A 27,438-nucleotide genomic window follows, 5' to 3' on the forward strand; every position below is an offset into this window, starting at 1 on the left:
AACCTTTGTCCTTTGGAAGCAGGGGTGGCCATGTGGTCGGGGAGGGTCCAAAATAAAAGAAGGAGGTGTGTGAGGTCTTTTGGCAGAGCGTGCTGAGATACTGCACAAGGGTACGGTGTACAGACCACTCTCCTCAATATTGAGTCCAAATTGAATTCTGTCTCTGTTCAATTCGTTGCCTCTTGTCTTGTTTAATAAATGTCATCAGTGTTTGAACCTGACAGTAAGCAAATATTAACATTGCTGTATGTATACTTTTGATTAGTCACATTTTCAGTAGAGCCATAATAAATTCATAAAAGAAGCAAGTTTATTGTGAGCATCACACACTCACACTGAGTTTCCTGCTTCTGTTGGAGGAAAATGTCCACAGCGGTGTGGTCTCCTTACCACTAATGGCCTTTGCATCACCTCTGAGCTCCACTCTGCGGCTTTGAAACGCCGACGCAGGAGACGGTTGCTCTTCTCGCCTTTGCCGCCACCGTGACACATCAGACCTCTGCATTGACATTTTACACACAACGTTAACACCAATCTTAAAGGGGTAGTGCACTTTTCTGGGGGGAATTTTGCCTAAGAAAGACAAGAAGACAAAAGTGTTGTTTATGTTGGGTTTTGTTGGTGTTCATCAGTGCTTCTTCCTGTGCCGCGCTCTTATTTTGGTGGCACTTCCTGTTGTGTTTGTGTTTTTTCATAACTGCTTTACACATGCCTTCAAGCACTTTTTCCCCTCACCTGTTAAGACTATTTAAGTTGAGTGTGAGCCACCATTCTTGGTGGGGACTTTGTTTGGAAATGATAATAACTCATGTGGACGCTCTTTACTCCTGCCGTGAGTTTTGCTGTTTTCCAGCATTTTGTTGTTTTTCACCTGTCAAACATAACGTTGAAACAACATGCTTTTTGACGACGTTTAATCAACGTTGAGTTCTGACGTTGATTTGACCGTTGTAGAATAGCCATTCTACAACACAAATACAACGTTGAAACAACATGCTTTTTGACGACGTTTAATCAACGTTGGGTTCAGACGTTGATTTGACCATTGAAATTTGGTCATTTCCTAACCAATATTCTACAACACAAATACAACGTTGAAACAACATGCTTTTTGACAACGTTTAATCAACGTTGGGTTCTGGCTTTGATTTGACCGTTGCAGAATATTCATTCTACAACACAAATACAACGTTGAAACAACATGCTTTTTGACGACGTTTAATCAACGTTGGGTTGTGACGTTGATTTGACCATTGAAATTTGGTCATTTCCCAACAAATTTCCCCTCACCTGTTAAGACTATTTAAGTTGAGTGTGAGCCACCATTCTTGGTGGGGACTTTGTTTGGAAATGATAATAACTCATGTGGACGCTCTTTACTCCTGCCGTGAGTTTTGCTGTGTTCCAGCATTTTGTTGTTTTTCACCTGTCAAACATAACGTTGAAACAACATGCTTTTTGACGACGTTTAATCAACGTTGGGTTCTGACGTTGATTTGACCGTTCTACAACACAAATACAACATTGAAACAACATGTTCTGACGTTGATTTGACCGTTGCAGAACATTGATTCTACAACACAAACCTAACGTTGAAACAACATGCTTTTTGACAACGTTTAATCAACGTTGGGTTCTGATGTTGATTTGACCATTGAAATTTGGTCATTTCCCAACCAATATTCTACAACACAAATACAACGTTGAAACAACATGCTTTTTGACGACGTTTAATCAATGTTGGGTTCTGACGTTGATTTGACCGTTGTAAAATATTCATTCTACGACACAAATACAACGTTGAAACAACATGCTTTTTGACGACGTTTAATCAACGTTGGGTTCTGACGTTGATTTGACCGATGTGGAATATTCATTCTACAACACAAATACAACGTTGAAACAACATGCTTTTTGACGACTTTTATTCAATGTCGGGTTGTGACGTTGATTTGACCATTGAATTTTGTTAATTTACCAACCCACAACGTTGATCCAACGTTGGACACCAACATTGGATCAATTGACAAATGCAACTATTTTGCAACGATGTTTCAAAGTCCATTTTAAAGGACCATGTTTGTATCATCAACGTTGTATCAATATTGTCTCGTGCCTGTCGGCAAGACGCACTCAAACACGCGTGGATCGCTGCACGAAATGAAACCGACACCTGCAAGTCAATGACTTGACGTTCTGGCTTTAAAAACATGCAATAATAATATTTGTTATGGCACAAAGCAACCAGCTTAAAGATACTAAATGACATGGCTCCCGTGAAAACAGTCAGGATCAAAGCCCGCTCGGAACCATGGATGAATCCGGACCTATTAGCTGCCATAAAAGACAGAGACAGGAAATACTCTGAATACCAAAAATGTAAAACAGAAGTAGATAAACAACCCAATAATATCAACCTCAAATTACTCCTTTCCACTCTCAAAAAGCAATGCAATAAATTAAGAAATAAGTCAACCAACCTGACTAAATCCTTAAAAAAAAATTACATTAACGACAAAATAGAGGAAAACACGAATAAGCCACGTGAGCTCTGGAAAATTCTCAACAACCAGCTTCCTGGTTGCAGCCAGAAACTTAAAACAAGACTCACCAACATCAGCATCAAGGAGGGTGACTCCCTCATTACAGACAAAATGGAGGTAGCTAGCAGACTTAACGCCTTTTTCACCAGCATAGCTGCAACTCTTGTCAACAAGCTGTCCCACCACTCTGGTCGCTTTGGTGTAGAACACATTAAAGCCTTCTACAGAAAGCTAGGAGTATCCAACAATGATTTCAAATTAGAAATGGTCACAGCTGATGAGGTGTTTAAAAAATTGAGCGCGCTCCACCCTAACAAGGCCACCGGCCTTGATAATATTCCCTCCAGATTCCTCAGGGACTCTGCCTCCATCATTGCCCCGATCATCACGCACATAATAAACCTATCAATTACACAAGGCCAAGTACCAAAAGATTTTAAGATAGCAAGAGTAACTCCCCTCTTTAAAAAAGGAAGCAAATTGGAACCTGGCAACTACCGACCTGTTTCTATTCTCAGCTCCATTTCGAAAGTAATGGAGAAAATAGTTTATGAACAGGTCGATAGTTACCTTGCCACTAATAAACTCATGTACAAATTCCAATCCGGCTTCAGAACTAACCACTCCACTGACACATGCCTTCTCTATCTGACCGACCACATCAAACATGAGGTGGACGCGGGCAAATACTGCGGCATGGTCATGCTGGACCTTCAGAAGGCCTTTGACACCGTTAACCACGCTATACTGTTGGATAAGCTCAGAGCAATCGGATTTAACAAAACCTCTTGGAGCTGGATGCAGTCTTACTTGGAGGGGAGGGAGCAGGTGGTAGAGGTGAACGGCACCGTGTCCCCCCCCCTCTCGGTGAGCTGTGGAGTCCCCCAAGGCAGTATATTGGGACCTTTACTGTTCCTAATATACATAAACGACATGTCATCGGCATGTGACTGTGAATTGTTTTTGTTTGCGGATGACTCTGCCCTGCTGGTATCCGGCAAGGACAAGTCACAGGTGGAGAAAATCCTCAGTGCTGAGCTCTGTAGAACCTGCACCTGGCTCGCTGACAACAAGCTATCCATCCACTTGGGTAAAACAGAATCCATCCTGTTTGGGTCCCACATCAAACTTAAGAGAGTCAATCACTTCACCATAAAAGTAGGTGACAGTGTCATCACCAGGAAAGATGAGGTCACCTACCTAGGTTCCATTCTAGAGGCTAACCTTTCCTGTGATAAAATGGCAACCAAGGTAATCAAAAAGGTTAACCAACGAACGAGATTTCTCTACAGAATTTCCTCTCTGGTCAACAAAAGCACCTTGAGGATTCTGGCGGGAACTCTCGTTCAACCCTTTTTCGATTACGCATGCACCTCCTGGTACCCTAGCACCTCCAAAACCCTCAAATCTAAACTCCAAACATCTCAGAACAAGCTAGTCAGGTTACTTCTAGACCTCCACCCCAGATCCCACCTCACTCCTACCCACTTCTCTAAAGTGGGCTGGCTCAAGGTGGAGGACAGAGTTAAACAACTTGCACTGAGCCTAGTCTATAAAATCCGCTACACCTCCCTGATACCGAAGTACATGTCAAACTACTTCCTTAACGTAAATGACCGCCATAACCACAACACCAGGGGGTGCTCCACTAACCACGTTAAACCCAGATTCCGAACTAACAAAGGTCTTAACTCATTCTCTTTCTATGCCACATCAATGTGGAATGCGCTCCCAACAGGTATAAAAGAAAGGGCATCTCTATCCTCCTTCAAAACCGCTATAAAAGTTCACCTCCAGGCAGCTACAACCCTAAACTAACACCCTCCCCGGATTGCTAATAATCAAATGTAAACAATCAAATGCAGATTCTTTTTCTTATGCCTTCTGATCTCTCTCTCTCTCTCTCTCTCTATGTCCACTACTTGATGTCCATATCCCCACCCCCCCACCCCACCCCCCCTCCACACTCCTGATTGTAAATAATGTAAATAATTCAATGTGATTATCTTGTGTGATGACTGTATTATGATGATAGTATATATGATAGTATATATCTGTATCATGAATCAATTTAAGTGGACCCCGACTTAAACAAGTTGAAAAACTTATTCGGGTGTTACCATTTAGTGGTCAATTGTACGGAATATGTACTTCACTGTGCAACCTACTAATAAAAGTCTCAATCAATCAATCAAAGCTGGTTTTACCCGTCCACGGTAACACTGACCGAGTGTGTGGCGCCTCAGCAGGTCACGTGACAGTCCTTTATTGTTTTCATTAGCCAGGGCGGCCATGGAAAGATCCATGTTCTCCTCCTGGGGCAGTCTCCCAAACACGGTCAGCCTACTCATTAGGGAAGCTGCCGCCACGTTACACCGTTGGTCAGCTGGGTGGAGAGGAAGTAGGAGAGAAGTCACGCTGACATGAGAAGAAGCCAGGATGGCAATTTTGCCGTTCAAGAAGACACAAATCATATGTTTCACTGCTACTGAGGACAGCGGGGGTATTTTGGGATGGCGACGCACGCATACGAAGCGGACTAAATACCTCAACTTTGTTCATACAGTACATGAATCATTTCTTTTTGACCTACCCTATTTTTCAGACTATAAGGCGCACTTAAAAACTTTTAATTTTCTCAAAACTGAACTCATTTGACCAAGGTATGCCTATAGGCTACTGTTTCAAACCTTTCAGATTGCCATATAACTTGGTGCATGTAGTCCACAATATGCAAACACCAATGAGGAATTCTGTGATCATGTGATGTGTTTGTCTCCGTACGTTTCACATTGCCATGACGACTAATGTCAGCATATCAGCATATTGAGAAGAACATAGGTTTTATTTGATATATTTCCCCGGTTAGCTTGTGTGTCCATGTGTCATTTACCTGGCTAGCATGCTAAGCATTACACTAGGACAGGGGTCACCAACGTAGTGCCCGCGGGCACCAGGTAGCCCATAAGGACCAGAAGAGTCGCCCGCTGGACTGTTCTAAAAATAGCTCAAATAGCAGCACTTACCAGTGAGCTGCCTCTATTTTTAAAAATGTATTTATTTACTAGCAAGCAGGCCTCGCTTTGCCCGACATTTTTAATTCTAAGAGAGACAAAACTCAAATAGAAAATATTTTAAAGACTTGGTCTTCACTTGTTTAAATAAATTCATTAATTTTTTTACTTTGCTTCTTATAACTTTCAGAAAGACAATTTTAGAGAAAAAAAAAATATACAACCTTAAAAATGATTTTGGGATTTTTAAACACATATACCTTTTAAATTCCTTCCTCTTCTTTCCTGACAATTGAAATCAATGTTCAAGTAAATTTATTTTTTTTATTGTAAAAAATAATAAATACATTTTAATTTAATTCTTCATTTTAGCTTCTGTTTTTTCGACGAAGAATATTTGTGAAATATTTCTTCAAACTTATTATGTTTAAAATTCAAAAAAAATTATTCTGGCAAATCTAGAAAATCTGTAAAATCAAATTTAAATCTTATTTCAAAGTCTTTTGAATTTCTTTGAAACATTTTTGTTCTGGAAAATCTAGAAGAAATAATGATTTGTCTTTGTTAGAAATATAGCTTGGTCCAATTTGTTATATATTCTAACAAAGTGCAGATTAGATTTTAACCTATTTAAAACATGTCATCAAAATTCTAAAATTAATCTTAATCAGGAAAAATTACTAAAGATGTTCCATAAATTATTTTTTAAATTTTTTTCAAAAAGATTCGAATTAGCTAGTTTTTCTCTTCTTTTTTTCGGTTGAATTTTGAATTTTAAAGAGTCAAAACTGAAGATAAACTATGTTTCAAAATGTAATTGTCATTTTTTTGTGTGTTTTCTCCTCTTTTAAACCGTTCAATTAAGTGTAAATATCATTAATTATTAATAATAACATAGAGTTAAAGGTAAATTGAGCAAATTGGCTATTTCTGGCAATTTATTGAAGTGTGTATCAAACTGGTAGCCCTTCGCATTAATCACTACCCAAGAAGTAGCTCTTGCCTTCAAAAAGGTTAGTGACCCCTGCTCTAGGAGCTACGCACCATCACACTAAGCATTGGTTGCAGGAACATACTATCTTTGTTAGACAAGATTATAGACTGTATTTGACAATATCGTTGACATACCAAATGTCCATTTCCATTTATTACAAGTAATAAGAAACATAAATGCCTGATTTACCGATCAAGGAGGAAATTAGCAAGTTTGGCATGAATAAGTTGAGAATGGTAACTTTTAGATGGACTAAGGTCTGACATGTTTAGTAACTTCACCAGTGGCAGTAGCCAGACCAAGACGGCAACCTGGATGTGACACACTCACAGACTTTCTAATTGGTCAAACGGTGGAGGGCGGGGCATCGAAGTGACAACAATAACAAGATTTCGGGGCTGTAAATCTGATTTTGAAATGAGCATATGAACTACTGTTATCAGTTATAGAAGTATTGGAAAAGAACATGATTTATTAATGCCCTTTTGACATATCAGGGCCATTTACTGATAACTTTACATGAAATTATTACATTAACCTTTAACTAATATGTATTACAGTACACCAGGGGTGTCCAAACATTTTCCACTGAGGGCCGCACACTGAAAAATCAAAGCAAGCGGGGGCCATTTTGATATTTTTTAATTTTAAAAACCAATGCAATATATGTATAAAAAATATACATTAAGGCCTCCACTCAGGCTTGAACCCGGGGACCCTAAAGGGTTTTGGTCCAAAAAATACTTAAAATGTGTCATTATTCAGTATTATTATCTCTAGATCAGGGGTCACCAACGCGGTGCCCGCGGGCACCAGGTAGCCCGTAAGGACCAGATGAGTAGCCCGCTGGCCTGTTCTAAAAATAGCTCAAATAGCAGCACTTACCAGTGAGCTGCCTCTATTTTTTAAATTGTATTTATTTACTAGCAAGCTGGTCTCGCTTTGCCCGACATTTTTAATTCTAAGAGAGACAAAACTCAAATAGAATTTGAAAATCCAAGAAAATATTTTAAAGACTTGGTCTTCACTTGTTTAAATAAATTCATTATTTTTTTTACTTTGCTTCTTATAACTTTCAGAAAGACAATTTTAGAGAAAAAATACAACCTTAAAAATGATTTTAGGATTTTTAAACACATATACCTTTTTAACTTTTAAATTCCTTCCTCTTCTTTCCTGACAATTTAAATCAATGTTCAAGTAAATTTATTTTTTATTGTAAAGAATAATAAATAAATTTTAATTTAATTCTTCATTTTAGCTTTTGTTTTTTTCGACGAAGAATATTTGTGAAATATTTTTTCAAACTTATTATGATTAAAATTCAAAAAAAATTATTCTGGCAAATCTAGAAAATCTGTAGAATCAAATTTAAATCTTATTTCAAAGTCTTTTGAATTTCTTTGAAAAATGTTTGTTCTGGAAAATCTAAAAGAAATAATGATTTGTCTTTGTTAGAAATATAGCTTGGTCCAATTGGTTATATATTCTAACAAAGTGCAGATTGGATTTTAACCTATTTAAAACATGTCATCAAAATTCTAAAATTAATCTTAATCAGGAAAAATTACTAATGATGTTCCATAAATTATTTTTTTAAATTTTTTTCAAAAAGATTCTAATTAGCTAGTTTTTCTCTTCTTTTTTCCGGTTGAATTTTGAATTTTAAAGAGTCGAAATTGAAGATAAACTATGTTTCAAAATGTAATTGTCATTTTTTTGTGTTTTCTCCTCTTTTAAACCATTCAATTAAGTGTAAATATCATTAATTATTAATAATAACATAGAGTTAAAGGTAAATTGAGCAAATTGGCTATTTCTGGCAATTTATTTAAGTGTGTATCAAACTGGTAGCCCTTCGCATTAATCACTACCCAAGAAGTAGCTCTTGCTTTCAAAAAGGTTGGTGACCCCTGCTCTAGATCAACATTAGGTCTATCTGTCAATATAACGTTTTTAAAGATTTAAGTCGTATGCTCTTTTTGTCAAAGAAAACCCTGTTTTTTTTATGGAAAAAAACCACAAAATATGCAATATTTTCACCCAATAACATTTTTAAGAGGAATATTTCAGATTATATAATAATTGGAAGGTCAATAACTCACAACACCATTGGTTTTAATTCATTATTATTTTTTGAGCGATGACACTTAAAAACAAATCACACAAAAATGATTGGGGAACCAAAAGGCTCCTACTCATTAAAGTGTTAAAAAATAAATTATACATTTTTTTTACTGTTTACTTTTAACACAATAATCTCGAGATCAACTTCAGGGGCCGTACTTATCAAGCTTCTTAGAGTTACTCCTAAGAAGTCTGCTAAGAGTTGACTTAAGAGTAAATAAATTCTTGGCTGAAAGCTGCACTTAAAAGTTAGTTATCAAGCGTCTTACTCACACTTTCAGCGAAGTGTAGGACTGAATCTTAAGTGTCACACTCGGAGCTGAATTACGACATTACTATGTGCCGTAAACGCAATTATAGGTGACGTCATTTCTGTGTCCATAGAAATGACCAATCACGGAAGGGAATCCGTTGTGTAAGAATAAAGAAATATCTTGGAAATATTGAAGTGGACAATGGGAGTGTATATTTTGACAATAAACTACAAAATAATACAAAACAAACTAGTCCCCGCCGGCACTCACGCTACCGCTCCCTCTCTTCTCTCGCCCACACACTCACTGACGTCACTCACCTCACGGCCACACACATACGCTACGGTCATAACATTTTCTTTCCAATTCATTAATTAGGCAACTCATTTGAAAGTGGTGTGGGTGGCTCTATATATACTAGCCCACTGCAGACACATGCAGAAATCAACAAGGAATCGAAAAGTATTAAATCTGTGACAAAAATAATATCCGCTCTGTCTAAACGATACCGTTTGATCAGCTGCTCGTCATCAAAAAAAACCAAAACATTGTTCCGTTCCCTGAACGTTGGCGCACGTCTCTCTCGCCTCAGTGCCATCCCCTGCTGGCAACTCCTAACCACTTAAGACACCTCTGAAGGTCTCTTAAATATCGTGGAGAGTAGGAGTGATTCTTAGACTTAAGAACGTCGATAAAAAAGCTTTTATTCTTAAGTTTGAGAGTAGGACTAAATTTGGCAAATTCTCAGGACTTAAGTGTAAAATGGCACTCTAAGAAGCTTGATAAGTACGGCCCCTGATCTATCCGTCAATTCTACGTTGTATTGTTGTTTATGTTTTTTGTTCGTTTTAGGCCCTTCTTACGGATCCCCTAAAGGGACATGGGAATTTTTTTTTTTAGACATGTATCTCGTGGCCACGAGAAACTTTTTAAAAAAAATAAATAAATAAATAAATAAATAATTTTTTATTTATTTTTTTAATAAAAAGTTTCTCGTGGCCACGAGAAACTTTCTCGTGGCCACGAGAAAGCATTGGATGCGTGCTGATGGTTTAGTGTGTGTTAAAATGGCAGTTTAGGAGTTAATATGGCTGTATTTCCAGATAGGACTTTCCCCCATGTGTGTTGTGGCAAAATGTGAATGCTTGATTAGTAGGTGTGAGACAAACACTTTATCTTCCTGGTTATTGTAACGCTACGTGTTTGACATTATTTAAGACGTTATCATGCCCGGGAAAGGACAGTTTTCCTCTTCTGTGGCTGTGGGGGGTGGGCGTGGCTTGCGGACCTGCAGTGAAGCGGAGTGTGTCAGTTAGTCCCATGTTGATGTGATCAAACTTCTTTCTTGCTTGGAAGATACACACACAATTGTAACTGTTATTTCTTCCTGCAAATAATAAATATGTACAACGTGTTTGGATGTATTCATTTATGTAAAATTGTCATTAAATGTAATATTGCCTGACAAAAAGTGATTCGACGTACGTAATATTTTGATATTTACACATCGCATATTTACACACGCGCATCTGACTAGAATACTCTTATGTGCATTACATATATCAACATCAACTACCTACTGTACTGTTTACTTGTTGAAATAACCTTTTTAGAGCAAATATCTACCCATATAATTTATGTGTATATATATTATATAAATATATATATGTATATGTGTATATATATATATATATATATATATATATATATATATATATATATATATATATATATATATATATATATATATATATATATACATATATATATATATATATATATATATATATATATATATATATATATATATATATATATATATATATATATATATATATGTACACAGTATATACACGCACACACACACATATACATGTATACTGTATAGGAAGAAACACACATACATATATACACGAGAAAGTTTCTCGTGTCCACGAGAAACTTTTTATAAAAATAAAAAAAAAATTAAAAAAAAAATTAATATTTTTTTATTATTATTATTTTTTTAAATAAAAATTTCTCGTGGCCACGAGATACATGTCTAAAAAAAAAAAATTCCCATGTCCCTTTAGGGGCTCCGTACCTTCTTTAAAAAAAAAAAAAAAAAAAAAAAAAAAAGCTAAATTTTTTATATGGCAAACACAAAATATGCAACATTTTCCCCAAAAAACATCTCAAAGTGCAATATTTAATGTGACGTAATTGGAGCCTTGGATAGGTCAATAATTCATAACAACATTAATTTTGATTCATTATTATTTTGTAAAGAAAGAAACAGCCTGCATGGCAGCTTTGTGTTATTAGAGTCAACATTGCAACATTTTCTTCTTACATTTCACCTGTTTGCTCTTTCATACCACTTTTTATGTTTTTAATTTTTTTAATCATATTTTAAAATGGGCCGTGGGGCCGTTAAAAAATGACCCGCAGGCCGCAAATGGCCCCCGGGCCGCACTTTGGACATCCCTGCAGTACACATAATACACAAAGACCTACTTTTTTTTTTTTTTTTTTTTTTTTTTTTATAATGTCCTGCCCAGCTTCTCAGGCAAATCATATAGTAGATGTAGATGCCCATATTGGCTGTTCAGATTTACTTTACAAAAGAGAAGTGTAGGATACTTCTCTTGTTGCCTTACTTGTATTTTGACTTGATTAAATGTATTTATATTATCATTTGGTGCAGCCGGGCCGGAGCAGGAGGGGATAGAAAGAGAGAAAAAGGAAGACAGAGGGGGGAATTGTGGGGACAAGAGGGGGATTAGACAGAGAGACAAAAACAACAACAGCAAACACAACAACAACAACAACAACAGAGCAACATCAGCAAATACCACTTGTACAATTATGATGGTAAAAGTAATAGCAAATAAGCAGTTAGCGAAAAATTTTTAAAAAATACAGAAATGACAATGAGCATTATTACACTAAAGACCTACTTTTGACTGAATGAGACATTGATATGGTTTTATAAAGATGGACAATAATTCCGTGTCTTCTGTCTCAACAGGACCTTTGTTTTGGTGCTACATAACGCCATGTGGAGGACATAAGGATCCTGACACGGCGAAAACCTGAGGTACGGCCACACCCATTCCAGAGGACTAAGTCAGGACTGGTGGTGTTGTCTCAAGCGCAAAAAAATACAAAAAAAGGACTTGAAAATGAAAGTCAAAATATTCTGTTCGGAAACAAAATGTTTCTCAAACCAAATGCTTACATTTACTCTGGTTACAACCTTTTTTGGGGGTGTTTTTAGCCCCCCAAAATGGCTGAATTTGAAGAATTTAGCTGTGGTCAAATGCTGGTTAGTCATTTAAAAGGAGAAGCATCTTTTATAATAAGTCATCTCCCCCGTGTTCAGTATTCTCCAACGTCAATAAAAGCCTCCATGAGCTTCTTACTTGTTCAGCATTGGATGTTGTTTTTAATCAGCAGTGTATTAAGCACATGGACCAGGACTACTGTGGACATACGCAGGCTTCCAGTCCTTTGCAGACTTGATGAGGAGCCAAAAGGGGGATTTACTATTCCTCTAACGCAGGGGTCAGCAACCTTTTTGAAAGCAAGAGCTACTTCTTGGGTAGTGATTCATGCGAAGGGCTACCAGTTTGATACACACTTCAATAAATGGCCAGAAATAGCCAGTTTGCTCAATTTACCTTTAACTCTATGTTATTATTAATAATTAATGATATTTACACTTAATTGAACGGTTTAAAAGAGGAGAAAACACGAAAAAAAATGACAATTCAATTTTGAAACATAGTTTATCTTCAATTTCGACTCTTTAAAAATCAAAATTCCACCGAAAAATAGAAGAGAAAAACTAGCTAATTCGAAACTTTTTGAAAAAATTAAAAAAATAATTTATGGAACATCATTAGTAAATTTTCCCGAATAAGATTAATTTTAGAATTTTGCTGACATGTTTTAAAAAGGTTAAAATCCAATCTACACTTTGTTAGAATATATAACAAATTGGACCAAGCTATATTTCTAACTAAGACAAATCATTATTTCTTCTAGATTTTCCAGAACAAAATTTTTAAAAGAAATTCAAAAGACTTTGAAATAAGATTTAAATTTGATTCTACAGATTTTCTAGATTTGCCAGAATAATTTTTTGGAATTTTAATCATAATAAGTTTGAAGAAATATTTCACAAATATTCTTCGTCGAAAAAACAGAAGCTAAAATGAAGAATTAAATTAAAATTTATTTATTATTCTTTACAATAAAAAAAATAAATTTACTTGAACATTGATTTAAATTGTCAGGAAAGAAGAGGAAGGAATTCAAAAGGTAAAAAGGTATATGTGTTTAAAAATCCTAAAATCATTTTTAAGGTTGTATTTTTTCTCTAAAATTGTCTTTCTGAAAGTTATAAGAAGCAAAGTAAAAAAAAAATCATGAATTTATTTAAACAAGTGAAGACCAAGTCTATAAAATATTTTCTTGGATTTTCAAATTCTATTTGAGTTTTGTCTCTCTTAGAATTAAAAATGTCGGGCAAAGCGAGACCAGCTTGCTAGTAAATAAATACAATTTAAAAAATAGAGGCAGCTCACTGGTAAGTGCTGCTATTTGAGCTATTTTTAGCGGGCTACTCATCTGGTCCTTACGGGCTACCTGGTGCCCGCGGGCACCGCGTTGGTGACCCCTGCTCTAACGGTTAGAGGAATAGTAAACCCCCCCTTTTGGCTCCTCATCATTAGAGTCTAACCTCAGTCTTTGGACTGCTGGGAGAACGCTGCTGTTGAGCTGATTTATAGCCTGTGGAAAAGAAGAGTGAGAGTGGAGGGATGGTCTTTCCAGCATTGAGAAACCATCCATCCACCCGTCTTCTTCCACGTATCACTTAACAGCCTAAGCAGAGAAACCCAGACTTCCCTCTCCCCCAGCCACTTGGTCCAGCTCTTCCCGGGGGATCCCGAGGCGTTCCCAGGCCAGCCGGGAGACATAGTCTTCCCAACGCGTCCTGGGTCTTCCCCGTGGCCTCCGACTGGTCGGACGTGCCCTAAACACCTCCCTAGGGAGGCGTTCGGGTGGCATCCTGACCAGAAGAAACTGAAGGTGCCGACCGAGATGCTGGTGCAGTTCTACTCAGCCATCATCGAGTCCATCCTCACCATCCTCCATCACCGTGTGCGCCACAGTCCGGGACAAGCATGGACTGCAGTGCATGGTACTTGCTGCTGAGAAGGTGATTGGCTGCAGGATCCCATCCCTCCAGGACCTGTTCTCCTCCAGGACCAGGAGGCTTGTGGGTGGGATCGCAGCTGACTCTTCTCACCCTGGACACAAACTATTCTCCCCTCAGGCAGGAGACTACGCTCCATCCAGACCCACACCTCCCACCACCTGAACAGTTTTTTCCCATGAACAATAACAAGATCTGATAGCTCAGTTACAGCTCATGTTATTACCAAATTGGTGTTCTATGTTTTATGTTGCACCATTGCACCAAGTGAAATTCCTAGTTTGTGAACCCGTTCTCAAACAATGGCAATAAAAACTCTTCTGATTCTGATTCTGAGATGCCCGAACCACCTCATCTGGCTCCTCTAAATGTGGAGGAGCAGCGGCTTTACTTTGAGCTCCTCCCGGATGACAGAGCTTCTCACCCTATCTCTAAGGGAGAGCCCCGCCACCCAAGATCTTGTACTCGTGATCTTGTCCTTTCGGTCATAACCCAAAGCTCATGACCATAGGTGAGGATGGGAACGTAGATCGACCGGTAAATTGAGAGCTTTGCCTTCCGGCTCAGCTCCTTCTTCACCACAACGGATCGATACAGCGTCCGCATCACTGAAGACGCCGCACCGATCCACCTGTCGATCTCACGATCCACTCTTCCCTCACTCGTGAACAAGACTCAAAGGTACTTGAACTCCTCCACTTGGGGCAGGGTCTCCTCCCCAACCCGGAGATTGCACTCCACCCTTTCCCGGGGGAGAACCACAGACTCTAACTTGGAGGTGCTGATTCCCATCCCAGTCGCTTCACACTCGGCCGCGGACTGATCCAGTGAGAGCTGAAGATCCTGGCCAGATGAAGCCATCAGGACCACATCATCTGCAAAAAGCAGAGACCTAATCCTGCAGCCACCAATAAATTCTGTCCACAAAAGTTATGAAAGGAATCGGGGACAAAGGGCAGCCTTGGCGGAGTCCAACCCTCCTTGGAAACGGGTCCGACTTACTGCTGGCAATGCGGACCAAGCTCTGACACTGATCATACAGGGAGCGGACCGCCAAAATCAGGCGGTCCGATACAAAATACTCCCTGAGAAGGATTCCCCCGGGGAACACAGTCGCCTTCACCAAGTCCACAAAGCACAGAAGGAGAATGAGTTAAGACCTTTGTTAGATGGGAATCTGGGTTTAATGTGGTTTGTGGAGCTCCCCCTGGTGTTGTGGTTATGGCGGTCATTAAGGAAGTAGTTTGACATGTACTTCGGTGTCAGGGAGGTGTAGCGGATTTTATAGACTAGGCTCAGTGCAAGTTGTTTAACTCTGTCCTCCACCCTGAGCCAGCCCACTTTGGAGAAGTGGGTAGGAGTGAGGTGGGATCTGGGGTGGAGGTCTAGAAGTAACCTGACTAGCTTGTTCTGGGATGTTTGGAGTCAAGGTTATTGTGACCAAAGTTATCATTTCTATCGTGGTATTGTTGCTCAAAAAGTACTTTGACATACACTGGAATCTTTGAACCAAGCATCAGTCCATCTTAGATGAGCTCGGGCCCAGCGAAGTATTTCTGGGTGTTGTTGATGAATGGCCGTGGCTTTGCATAATAGAGTTTTAGCTTGCACTTACAGATGTAGCGACCAACTGTGGTTACTGACGGTGGTTTTCTGTAGTGTTCCTGAGCCCATGTGGTGATATCCTTTACACACCGATGTGGCTTTTTGATGCAGTACCGCCTGAGGGATCCAAGGTGCAGTGATTTCTCCAGATTCTCCGAACCTTTTGATGATATCACGGAGCGTAGATGGTGGAATCCCTCAATTCCTTGTTGAGAAATGTTGTCCTTCAACAATTTGCTCAGGCATTTGTTGACAAAGTGGTGACCCTCGCCCCCGTCCTTGTTGGCGAACGACTGAGCATTTCACGGAAGCTGCTTTTTATACCCAATCATGGCACCCACCCGTTCCCAATTAGCCTGTTCACCTGTGGGATGTCCCAAATAAGACGAGCATTCCTCAACTTTCTCACTCTTTTTTGCCACTTGTGCAAGCTTTTTTTGAAACATGTTAAAAATAACAAAGTTTTCTGGGGCTGAGCCGTGAAGCTCTTGTGTAGTTGTGTAGTCGTGTAGTTGTGTAGTTGTGTAGTTGTGTAGTTGTGTAGTTGTGTAGTTGTGAGGTGGATGGAAACTTGTGTAGTTGTGTAGTTGTGTAGTTGTGTAGTTGTGTAGTTGTGAGGTGGATGGAAACTTGTGTAGTTGTGTAGTTGTGTAGTTGTGAGGTGGATGGAAACTTGCCACCCTCACCACATCCTGCCTGCACTCACCAACATTGTGCGTCACCATTTCTTCAACGAGCGCCTCTGCAGAGGACGAAGCCCCCACAAACATATTTGACTTTGACCACATCCTACAGTTTCATTTTGCACTTTTCTTTTTTCCTGCATTGAAAACAAAAACAATTGTAGCGCAAGTTTGGTCATACAATTGTGTTATTTTATTTGTATTCTTCATTTTAGAAAAATATGCAGCGTCATTTCAAAAGTCGGTCAGTAGTCCAACACACACACACACACACACACACACACACACACACACACACACACACACACACACACACACACACACACACACACACACACACACACACACACACACACACACACACACACACACACACACACACACACACACATTATTGTATTTCTTACCTTCTTGAGAGCTGATAAAAATGCCTACCTCTTTAGGACCAGCCTCTCTAGATATATAAAGAAGTGTATTTACAACATGAATAATATATACATACTATGCACATATAAAGAAGTGTATTTACAACATTAATAATATATACATACTATGCACATATAAAGAAGTGTATTTACAACATTAATAATATATACATACTATGCACATATAAAGAAGTGTATTTACAACATTAATAATATATACATACTATGCACATATAAAGAAGTGTATTTACAACATTAATAATATATACATACTATGCACATATAATGAAGTGTATTTACAACATTAATAATATATACATACTATGCACATGTAAAAAAAAGCTTGTTGTGAAAAATGAGTTGGAATTTCACGAGAAAAACGTATAATTTTGGCAGTGTTATAATAAAAGTCGTCATTTTACTCAACGCCAGTCGAAATTTGACAAGAAAAACGGAACATTTGTGCAATATTATGATAAAAGTTGGAATTTTACTCTAGCAGTCGCAACTTTACAAGAAAAGCTTCCAATTTTGGCAATTTTTACGAAAAGAGTCGTCATTTTACTCGACAAAAGTCACAGTTTTATAAGAAAACTTTACAATTTTGGCAATATTATGACGACAATCGGAGTTTCACTCGGCAAAATGATGACAAAAGTCGTCGTTTTACTCAAAACACGTCACTATTTTACAAGAACAACAACAAAAATGGCAACGTTGTGATACAAGTCAGAATTTTATATGACACATGTCACCGTTTTGCATTAAAAAGTCATAATTTTACACAAAAAAAAGTCATCATTTTACGACCAAATATTGCAATGTTACAGAAACAGAAAGAATATGAGGAATTGTTGCCAATTTTAAAAGAAAGAAGTCGACACTTTGTGAGGAAAAGACTGCTTTTAGTTCATTTAATTTTATTTGTTTGTTTGTTTGTAATTGGATTTTAATCTTCATTATTTACTTCAAGTTATTAAAGTATGTCTCTATGTACATATTTTTTTAGAAATTTTTTAAACTAATTTTGGCCAAAGGGGGCGCCTTTCTTACACACACTTGTTATTTCATATGTTGACCTCCTTCTTGGGACCACCCTCATTTTGACCAGCAGGGGTGCAAATTAGACATTGTCTATTAGATGTTATTAGGACCATGATTTATGTCATCACTTGTTCCCACCTCCTCATATGGAAGATACTTTTCCTTCTTCATGTCTCAAGAAGGGTAGAAATACAAGAACACACACACACACACACACACACACACACACACACACACACACACACACACTAACACACACACACACACACACACACACACACACACACACACACACACACACACACACACACACACACACACACACACACACACACACACACACACTTTTTGTTCTTTTAGACTGGTATCCGCGAAAGTGATCCGATACTGAAGTGTCTAAATTGTCTGCTAAGATGTAAAAAGTTGTGTATTTAATATCATATCCATCTAAAAAAAACAACAGTAAAAATGTAAGAAAAAAAAGACCAAAACATTGGAATGTAATGGGAAAAAAAAGCGGAATATTTTAAAATAATAAAAATGTCATATATCTGTTTTTAGCATTTTTTTAAGAATTAAAAAATATCAAAACCTAGCAATCACTAATTATTGATTTCAACATTGATAACAATAATCTTATTTATTACTTTGGTCATAACTGGCAGAACCTACATCTCATACATGGACACTATTTTTATTTATATGGACAAAAAGTGTTACGTCTTATAGCCATCAGTTGCCATCTTTCTATATGTATATATATATATATACATATATATATATATGTATATATATATATATATATATATGTATATATATATATATATATATATATATATATATATATATATATATGGTAACACTTTAGTATGGAATTAGTTGCTTATTAACATAGGGTTAGGTTTAGGGTTAGGGTTAGGGTTAGGGTTGGGTTGGGGTTGGGGTTGGGGTTAGGGTTAGGATTAGAGTTAGGGTTAGGATTAGGATTAGGGTTAGGGTTAGGGTTAGGCATAAAGAAAAAGAGTTGGTTAGGGTTAGGGTTTGGGTTGGGGTTAACGTTAGGGAAGACTCTTAGTTAATGGCTTACTGGTTGTATAATAAGGCCATGCAGAATAAGGAATTAACAAGTACTTATTATATATATATATATATATATATATATATATATATATATATATATATATATATATATATATATATATATATATATATATATATATATATATATATATAAAGTACTTATTAAGTACTCATATATATATAAGTACTTATTAAGTATATATATATATATATATAAATATACTTAATAAGTACTTTATATATATATGTATATATATATACACTTAAGTACTTTATATATATATATATATATATATAATAAGTACTTATTAAGTATATATATATATATATATATATATAAATATACTTAATAAGTACTTTATATATATATATGTATATCTATATATACACGTAAGTACTTTATATATATATATATATAGTACTTATTAAGTATATATATATATATATATACTTAATAAGTACTTTATATATATATGCATATATATATATATATACTTAATAAGTACTTTATATATATATATATATATATATATATATATATATATATATATATATATATATATAATAAGTACTTATTAATTCCTTATTCTATATATATATATATATATTTATATATATATATATATATATATATATATATATATATATATATATGTATATATATATATATATGGTAACACTTTAGTATGGGGAACATATGAACCATTAATTAGTTGCTTATTAACATAGGGTTAGGGTTAGGGTTAGGGTTGGGGTTAGCGTTGGTGTTGGGATTAGGGTTAGGGTTAGGATTGGGGTTAGGGTTAGGGTTGGGGTTAGGGTTGGGGTGGGTGTTAGGGTTAGCGTTGGTGTTGGTGTTGAGGTTGGGGTTAGGGTTAGGGTTGGGGTTGGGATTGGGGTTAGCGTTGGGGTTGGGGTTAGGGTTAGGGTTAGGGTTAGTGTTAGGGTTGGGGTTAGGGTTAGGGTTGGGGTTGGGATTAGGGTTAGGGTTAGGGTCTGTGTTGGGGTTGGGTTGGCTAAACATTCTTAATAAGTGCCAGTAGAATAAGCACACATGTGATTGAGGAGTCATAGTGGTTAGGGTTAGGGTTGGGGTTAGCGTTGGTGTTGGGATTAGGGTTAGGGTTAGGGTTAGGAATGGGATTGGGATTGGGGTTAGGGTTAGGGTTAGGGTTAGGGTTGGGGTGGGGGTTAGGGTTAGGGTTGGTGTTGTGGTTGGGGTTAGCGTTGGTGTTGGTGTTGAGGTTGGGGTTAGAATTAGGGTTAGGGTTGGGGTTGGGGTTAGGGTTAGGGTTAGGGTTAGGGTTAGGGTTGGTGTTGGGATTGGGGTTAGCGTTGGGGTTGGGGTTAGGGTTAGGGTTAGTGTTAGGGTTGGGGTTGGGATTGGGGTTAGCGTTGGGGTTGGGGTTAGGGTTATTGTTAGGGTTGGGGTTAGGGTTAGGGTTAGGGTTGGGATTAGGGTTAGGGTTAGGGTCTGTGTTGGGGTTGGGTTGGCTAAACATTCTTAATAAGTGCCAGTAGAATAAGCACACATGTGATTGAGGAGTCATAGTGGTTAGGGTTAGGGTTGGGGTTAGCGTTGGTGTTGGGATTAGGGTTAGGGTTAGGATTGGGATTGGGATTGGGATTGGGGTTAGGGTTAGGGTTAGGGTTGGGGTGGGAGTTAGGGTTAGGGTTGGTGTTGTGGTTGGGGTTAGCGTTGGTGTTGGTGTTGGTGTTGAGGTTGGGGTTAGAATTAGGGTTAGGGTTGGGGTTGGGGTTAGGGTTAGGGTTAGGGTTAGGGTTAGGTTTAGGGTTGGGGTTGGGATTGGGGTTAGCGTTGGGGTTGGGGTTAGGGTTAGGGTTAGTGTTAGTGTTAGGGTTGGGGTTGGGATTGGGGTTAGCGTTGGGGTTGGGGTTAGGGTTATTGTTAGGGTTGGGGTTAGGGTTAGGGTTAGGGTTGGGATTAGGGTTAGGGTTAGGGTCTGTGTTGGGGTTGGGTTGGCTAAACATTCTTAATAAGTGCCAGTAGAATAAGCACACATGTGATTGAGGAGTCATAGTGGTTAGGGTTAGGGTTGGGGTTAGCGTTGGTGTTGGGATTAGGGTTAGGGTTAGGATTGGGATTGGGATTGGGATTGGGATTGGGGTTAGGGTTAGGGTTAGGGTTGGGGTGGGAGTTAGGGTTAGGGTTGGTGTTGTGGTTGGGGTTAGCGTTGGTGTTGGTGTTGGTGTTGAGGTTGGGGTTAGAATTAGGGTTAGGGTTGGGGTTGGGGTTAGGGTTAGGGTTAGGGTTAGGGTTAGGTTTAGGGTTGGGGTTGGGATTGGGGTTAGCGTTGGGGTTGGGGTTAGGGTTAGGGTTAGTGTTAGTGTTAGGGTTGGGGTTGGGATTGGGGTTAGCGTTGGGGTTGGGGTTAGGGTTATTGTTAGGGTTGGGGTTAGGGTTAGGGTTAGGGTTGGGATTAGGGTTAGGGTTAGGGTCTGTGTTGGGGTTTGGTTGGCTAAACATTCTTAATAAGTGCCAGTAGAATAAGCACACATGTGATTGAGGAGTCATAGTGGTTAGGGTTAGGGTTAGGGTTAGGGTTGGGGTTAGCGTTGGTGTTGGGATTAGGGTTAGGGTTAGGGTTAGGATTGGGATTGGGGTTAGGGTTAGGGTTGGGGTTAGGGTTGGGGTGGGGGTTAGGGTTAGGGTTGGTGTTGTGGTTGGGGTTAGGGTTAGGGTTAGGGTTAGGGTTAGGGTTGGGGTTGGGGTTAGGGTTAGGGTTAGGGTTGGGGTTAGCGTTGGGGTTGGGGTTAGGGTTAGGGTTAGGGTTAGTGTTAGTGTTAGTGTTAGGGTTGGGGTTGGGATTGGGGTTAGCGTTGGGGTTGGGGTTAGGGTTATTGTTAGGGTTGGGGTTAGGGTTAGGGTTAGGGTTAGGGTTGGGATTAGGGTTAGGGTTAGGGTCTGTGTTGGGGTTGGGTTGGCTAAACATTCTTAATAAGTGCCAGTAGAATAAGCACACATGTGATTGAGGAGTCATAGTGGTTAGGGTTAGGGTTAGGGTTAGGGTTGGGGTTAGCGTTGGTGTTGGGATTAGGTTTAGGGTTAGGGTTAGGATTAGGATTGGGGTTAGGGTTAGGGTTAGGGTTGGGGTGAGGGTTAGGGTTAGGGTTGGTGTTGTGGTTGGGGTTAGCGTTGGTGTTGGTGTTGAGGTTGGGGTTAGGGTTAGGGTTAGGGTTGGGGTTAGGGTTAGGGTTAGGGTTAGGGTTAGGGTTGGGGTTGGGATTGGGGTTAGCGTTGGGGTTGGGGTTAGGGTTAGGGTTAGTGTTAGTGTTAGGGTTGGGGTTGGGATTGGGGTTAGCGTTGGGGTTAGGGTTAGGGTTAGGGTTGGGGTTGGGATTGGGGTTAGCGTTGGGGTTGGGGTTAGGGTTAGGGTTAGTGTTAGTGTTAGGGTTAGGGTTGGGATTGGGGTTAGCGTTGGGGTTGGGGTTAGGGTTATTGTTAGGGTTGGGGTTAGGGTTAGGGTTAGGGTTGGGATTAGGGTTAGGGTCTGTGTTGGGGTTGGGGTTGGGTTGGATAAACATTCTTAATAAGTGCCAGTAGAATAAGCACACATGTGATTGAGGAGTCATAGTGGTTAGGGTTAGGGTTAGGGTTAGGGTTGGGGTTAGCGTTGGTGTTGGGATTAGGGTTAGGGTTAGGGTTAGGGTTAGGGTTAGGATTGGGATTGGGGTTAGGGTTAGGGTTGGGGTTAGGGTTGGGGTGGGGGTTAGGGTTAGGGTTGGTGTTGTGGTTGGGGTTAGCGTTGGTGTTGGTGTTGAGGTTGGGGTTAGGGTTAGGGTTAGGGTTAGGGTTGGGGTTGGGGTTAGGGTTAGGGTTAGGGTCTGTGTTGGGGTTGGGTTGGCTAAACATTCTTAATAAGTGCCAGTAGAATAAGCACACATGTGATTGAGGAGTCATAGTGGTTAGGGTTAGGGTTGGGGTTAGCGGTGGTGTTGGGATTAGGGTTAGGGTTAAGGTTAGGATTGGGATTGGGATTGGGATTGGGGTTAGGGTTAGGGTTAGGGTTGGTGTTGTGGTTGGGGTTAGCGTTGGTGTTGGTGTTGAGGTTGGGGTTAGAATTAGGGTTAGGGTTGGGGTTGGGGTTAGGGTTAGGGTTAGGGTTAGGGTTAGGGTTAGGGTTGGGGTTGGGATTGGGGTTAGCGTTGGGGTTGGGGTTAGGGTTAGGGTTAGTGTTAGTGTTAGGGTTGGGGTTGGGATTGGGGTTAGCGTTGGGGTTGGGGTTAGGGTTATTGTTAGGGTTGGGGTTAGGGTTAGGGTTAGGGTTGGGATTAGGGTTAGGGTTAGGGTCTGTGTTGGGGTTGGGTTGGCTAAACATTCTTAACAAGTGCCAGTAGAATAAGCACACATGTGATTGAGGAGTCATAGTGGTTAGGGTTAGGGTTAGGGTTAGGGTTGGGGTTAGCGTTGGTGTTGGGATTAGGGTTAGGGTTAGGGTTAGGATTGGGATTGGGGTTAGGGTTAGGGTTGGGGTTAGGGTTGGGGTGGGGGTTAGGGTTAGGGTTGGTGTTGTGGTTGGGGTTAGGGTTAGGGTTAGGGTTAGGGTTGGGGTTGGGGTTAGGGTTAGGGTTAGGGTTGGGGTTAGCGTTGGGGTTGGGGTTAGGGTTAGGGTTAGGGTTAGGGTTAGTGTTAGTGTTAGGGTTGGGGTTGGGATTGGGGTTAGCGTTGGGGTTGGGGTTAGGGTTATTGTTAGGGTTGGGGTTAGGGTTAGGGTTAGGTTTGTGGTTAGGGTTAGGGTTGGGATTAGGGTTAGGGTTAGGGTCTGTGTTGGGGTTGGGTTGGCTAAACATTCTTAATAAGTGCCAGTAGAATAAGCACACATATGATTAGTGTAACCACCCGGCATTTAACACTTTACACTGTGGCCACACCAGCATCACACCTGACTTAATAGCAAGTGAATATCTTTTATTATGATAATCAAATAACTTTTCATGAGATTATTTTCTAATTTAAGTGACCTCCAATGAAAATAAAAACAAAAAAATCTTGTTTGTCATGATCTATGTACCATGTGGGGGGGGGGGTTCTACTTTGGAAATAATTCAAAACCTTCACAGGTTGCACAATGAGATGTAAGTATGGGATAAAGGGTATATTCCTGTTACTTTATGTCTGTAAAATATATTTTTTTATGAGCATTTCTGTACTCTAGTAACAGCATTTCATGATCAATATCTATAAATTAACATTCTTAATAAATGACAGTAGAATAAGCACACACATTTTAAAACATCCACATGTTGCACAATGAGATGTAAGTATGACGTTTTATGTGTAATGTTGGAGTTGTCCGACTTTTTGTGTGGCCCTAAACGCATCAGTAGCTGATACGACTGACGACAAAGAGTTGGTCTTGGTCCAGTTTGTACGCCACAAAATGACCAGTTTTGCTAGATCTACGTTTTTTGACTAATGTTTCTGTTGTGGGTACGGCCAAAAATAAAACGTTTTTTTTAGTAACAAAGGAAGCGAGCAAACGCGTGGAAAGGACAGGACATAAACCAGCTGCAGCCACAACCGAGGGACAAGGAGCCGCAGGTTGCAGACCCCCTGGTCTACATGGTCCATTTGAATCTCTGTAAACCAGCATCAGTCCTAGACATCTGTGATCTAGAGTCGCCCCCCCCAGCTTCCGCTGCCTTTAGCAGGCGAGCCCCACCACAATTAGAGAGTGGTCTGGCTTCTGCAGCCTCAGCTGGAGACCCAGGAAGGACTACACGCCCGACCAGAAACCTTTCTAAGAATCCGCCAGATGGGCTCAAAAGAAGGAACTATTTATAGCGTGCCAGAAGAAAAGCCCTTTCAGTTCAATTGGATTTTATGATACTGGTTTTAAAATGAAACGTTTCCTCCGCTGTATATTTAGTGTGCTGCAGACCACACACAGGGATGTGAAACTAGGCCTGACCCTAGGGCCGTGTCCCAGACCGCTACTAACAAAGTACTCATCAATTAGAAAAGGTAGTTTACTGCATTTGAAAAATACTGGTACTTTGTTTTTGTTTTTGTCAAGCACCGGCTGACGGCAATCTAGGGCGCATGTCGCGAGTCAACATCAACACACACACACACACACACACACACACACACACACACACACACACACACACACACACACACACACACACACACACACACACACACACACACACACACACACACACACACACACACACAGACCACTCGCAAGCAGAAACAGCGCCTTAGTTGTCATTTCGCGATTAACACCCAAGTTGTCAGCAAGCATGATTAGTGTGCTAGTTTTCAGCTAGCAATTAGCGCACTAGTTGTCATTTAGCAATTAGCGCGCTTGTTGTCCGCTGGCAATTAGCGCACTAGTTTTTAGCTAGCGATTGTCGCGTTAGTTGATAGCTAGTAAATAGCGCCTTAGTTGTCATTTTGCGATTAACACCCAAGTTGTCAGCAAGCGCGATTGGTGTGCTAGTTTTCAGCTAGCAATTAGCGCACTAGTTGTCATCTAGCAATTAGCGTGCTTGATGTCCGCTAGCGGTTAGCGCACTAGATTTTAGCCAGTGATTGGCGCGTTAGTTGATACTGTAGCTAGTAAATAGCACCTTAGTTGTCATTTTGCGATTAACACCCAAGTTGTCAGCAAGCATGATTAGTGTGCTAGTTTTCAGCTAGCAATCAGCGCACTAGTTGTCATTTAGCAATTAGCGCGCTTGTTGTCCGCTGGCGATTAGCGCACTAGTTTTTAGCTAGCGATTGGCGTGTTAGTTGATAGCTAGTAAATAGCGCCTTCGTTGTCATTTTGCGATTAACACCCAAGTTATCAACCAGCGTGATTGCCGTGCTAGTTTTCAGCCAGCAATTAGCACACTAGTTGTCATCTAGCAATTACCCCGCTTGATTTCCGCTGGCAATTAGCGCACTAGTGTTTAGCTAGCGATTGGCGCGTTAGTTGATAGCTAGTAAATAGCGCCTTAGTTGTCATTTTGCGGTCAACACCCAAGTTGTCAGCAAGCGTGATTGGCGTGCTAGTTTTCAGCTAGCAATTAGTGCACTAGTTGTCATCTATGAATTAGCACACTTGTTGTCCGCTGGCGATTAGCGCACTAGTTTTAAGCTAGCGATTGTCGCATTAGTTGATAGCTAGTAAATAGCGCCTTAGTTGTCATTTTGCGGTCAACACCCAAGTTGTCAGCAAGCGTGATTGGCGTGCTAGTTTTCAGCTAGCAATTAGCACACTAGTTGTCATTTAGCAATTAGCGCACTTGATGTCCGCCAGCGATTATCGCACTAGTTTTTTGCTAGTGATTGGCGCGTTTGTTGATAGTTAGTAAATAGCGCCTTAGTTGTCATTTTGCGATTAACACCCAAGTTGTCAGCAGTTGCTAGTTTTCAGCTAGCAATTAGCGCACTAGTTGTCATTTAGCAATTAGCGCGCTTGTTGTCCGCTGGCGATTAGCGCACTAGTTTTTAGCTAGCGATTGTCGCGTTAGTTGATAGCTAGTAAATGGCGCCTTAGTTGTCATTTTGCGGTCAACACCCAAGTTGTCAGCAAGCGTGATTGGCGTGCTAGTTTTCAGCTAGCAATTAGCACACTAGTTGTCATCTAGCAATTAGCCCACTTGATGTCCGCTGGCAATTAGCGCACTAGATTTTAGCTAGCGATTGTCGCGTTAGTTGATAGCTAGTAAATAGCGCCTTAATTGTCATTTTGCGGTCAACACCCAAGTTGTCTGCAAGCGTGATTGGCGTGCTAGTTTTCAGCTAGCAATTAGTGCACTAGTTGTCAGCATAGCGATTAGCGTGCCAGTTGTCATTTTTCAATTAACGTGCTAGTCACCAGTTAGCGATTGTGTGAGGTGGATATTGGTGTGGATGGACATTGTTGAAGATGTTTGGGTAATGGTTGATGTCAGAAAGACTAATAATAGTAATATGCAGACTACTAACTGACATACCTATATTTGATCTTCCCACGCCAGATAATGGGCTGTGTGCAATGCAAGGACAAGGAAACAACTAAACTGACGGACGACAGAGACCACAGCTTCTCCCAGGCAGGGTACCGCTATGGGCCCGCCGCCACGCCACACCACTACCCCAGCTACGGAGTCGCCACCATCCCCAACTACAACTTCCACACCCCCGTCGCCCAGGGCATGACCGTCTTCGGTGGGATCAGCACTTCTCACACCGGAACACTCCGGACTCGCGGTGGGACGGGTAAGGTTGTCAGGTTCAAACACTGATGACATTTATTAAACAGACAAGAAGCAAGGAATCAAGCAGAGACAGAGTTCAATTCAGCTCAATGAGGAGAGACGTATGGGGCTGTACTCTTAGTTGCAGATCCAACCTAGGCTCTAAGGCACAGCCCACGTGCTCCTCTATTTATCCGGGAGGTCCCTGGTTACATCACTGAGGCTGCCTCTGAAGGAAGGGGGGTCATTCCAGCAGCCCCAGTTAGACAC

The 27,438-nt window shown here is 40.0% G+C and overlaps 1 protein-coding gene across 3 annotated transcripts in view; it reads left to right on the forward strand.

The window, feature by feature from the left end:
• Positions 1 to 27,438, forward strand: part of LOC133647138 (tyrosine-protein kinase Fyn-like) — a 79,099-nt gene that overhangs the window by 10,530 nt on the left and 41,131 nt on the right. For all 3 annotated transcript variants that reach the window (XM_062043276.1, XM_062043273.1, XM_062043274.1), the window contains exons 2-3: positions 11,943 to 12,011; positions 26,950 to 27,190. In XM_062043276.1, coding sequence (XP_061899260.1) covers positions 26,953 to 27,190 — 238 coding nt within the window. In that variant the 5' untranslated portion in view covers positions 11,943 to 12,011; positions 26,950 to 26,952. The remainder of the gene's footprint in view (positions 1 to 11,942; positions 12,012 to 26,949; positions 27,191 to 27,438) is intronic.

This window comes from Entelurus aequoreus, linkage group LG03, assembly GCF_033978785.1.
Source record: "Entelurus aequoreus isolate RoL-2023_Sb linkage group LG03, RoL_Eaeq_v1.1, whole genome shotgun sequence".
Lineage (NCBI taxonomy): Eukaryota > Metazoa > Chordata > Actinopteri > Syngnathiformes > Syngnathidae > Entelurus > Entelurus aequoreus.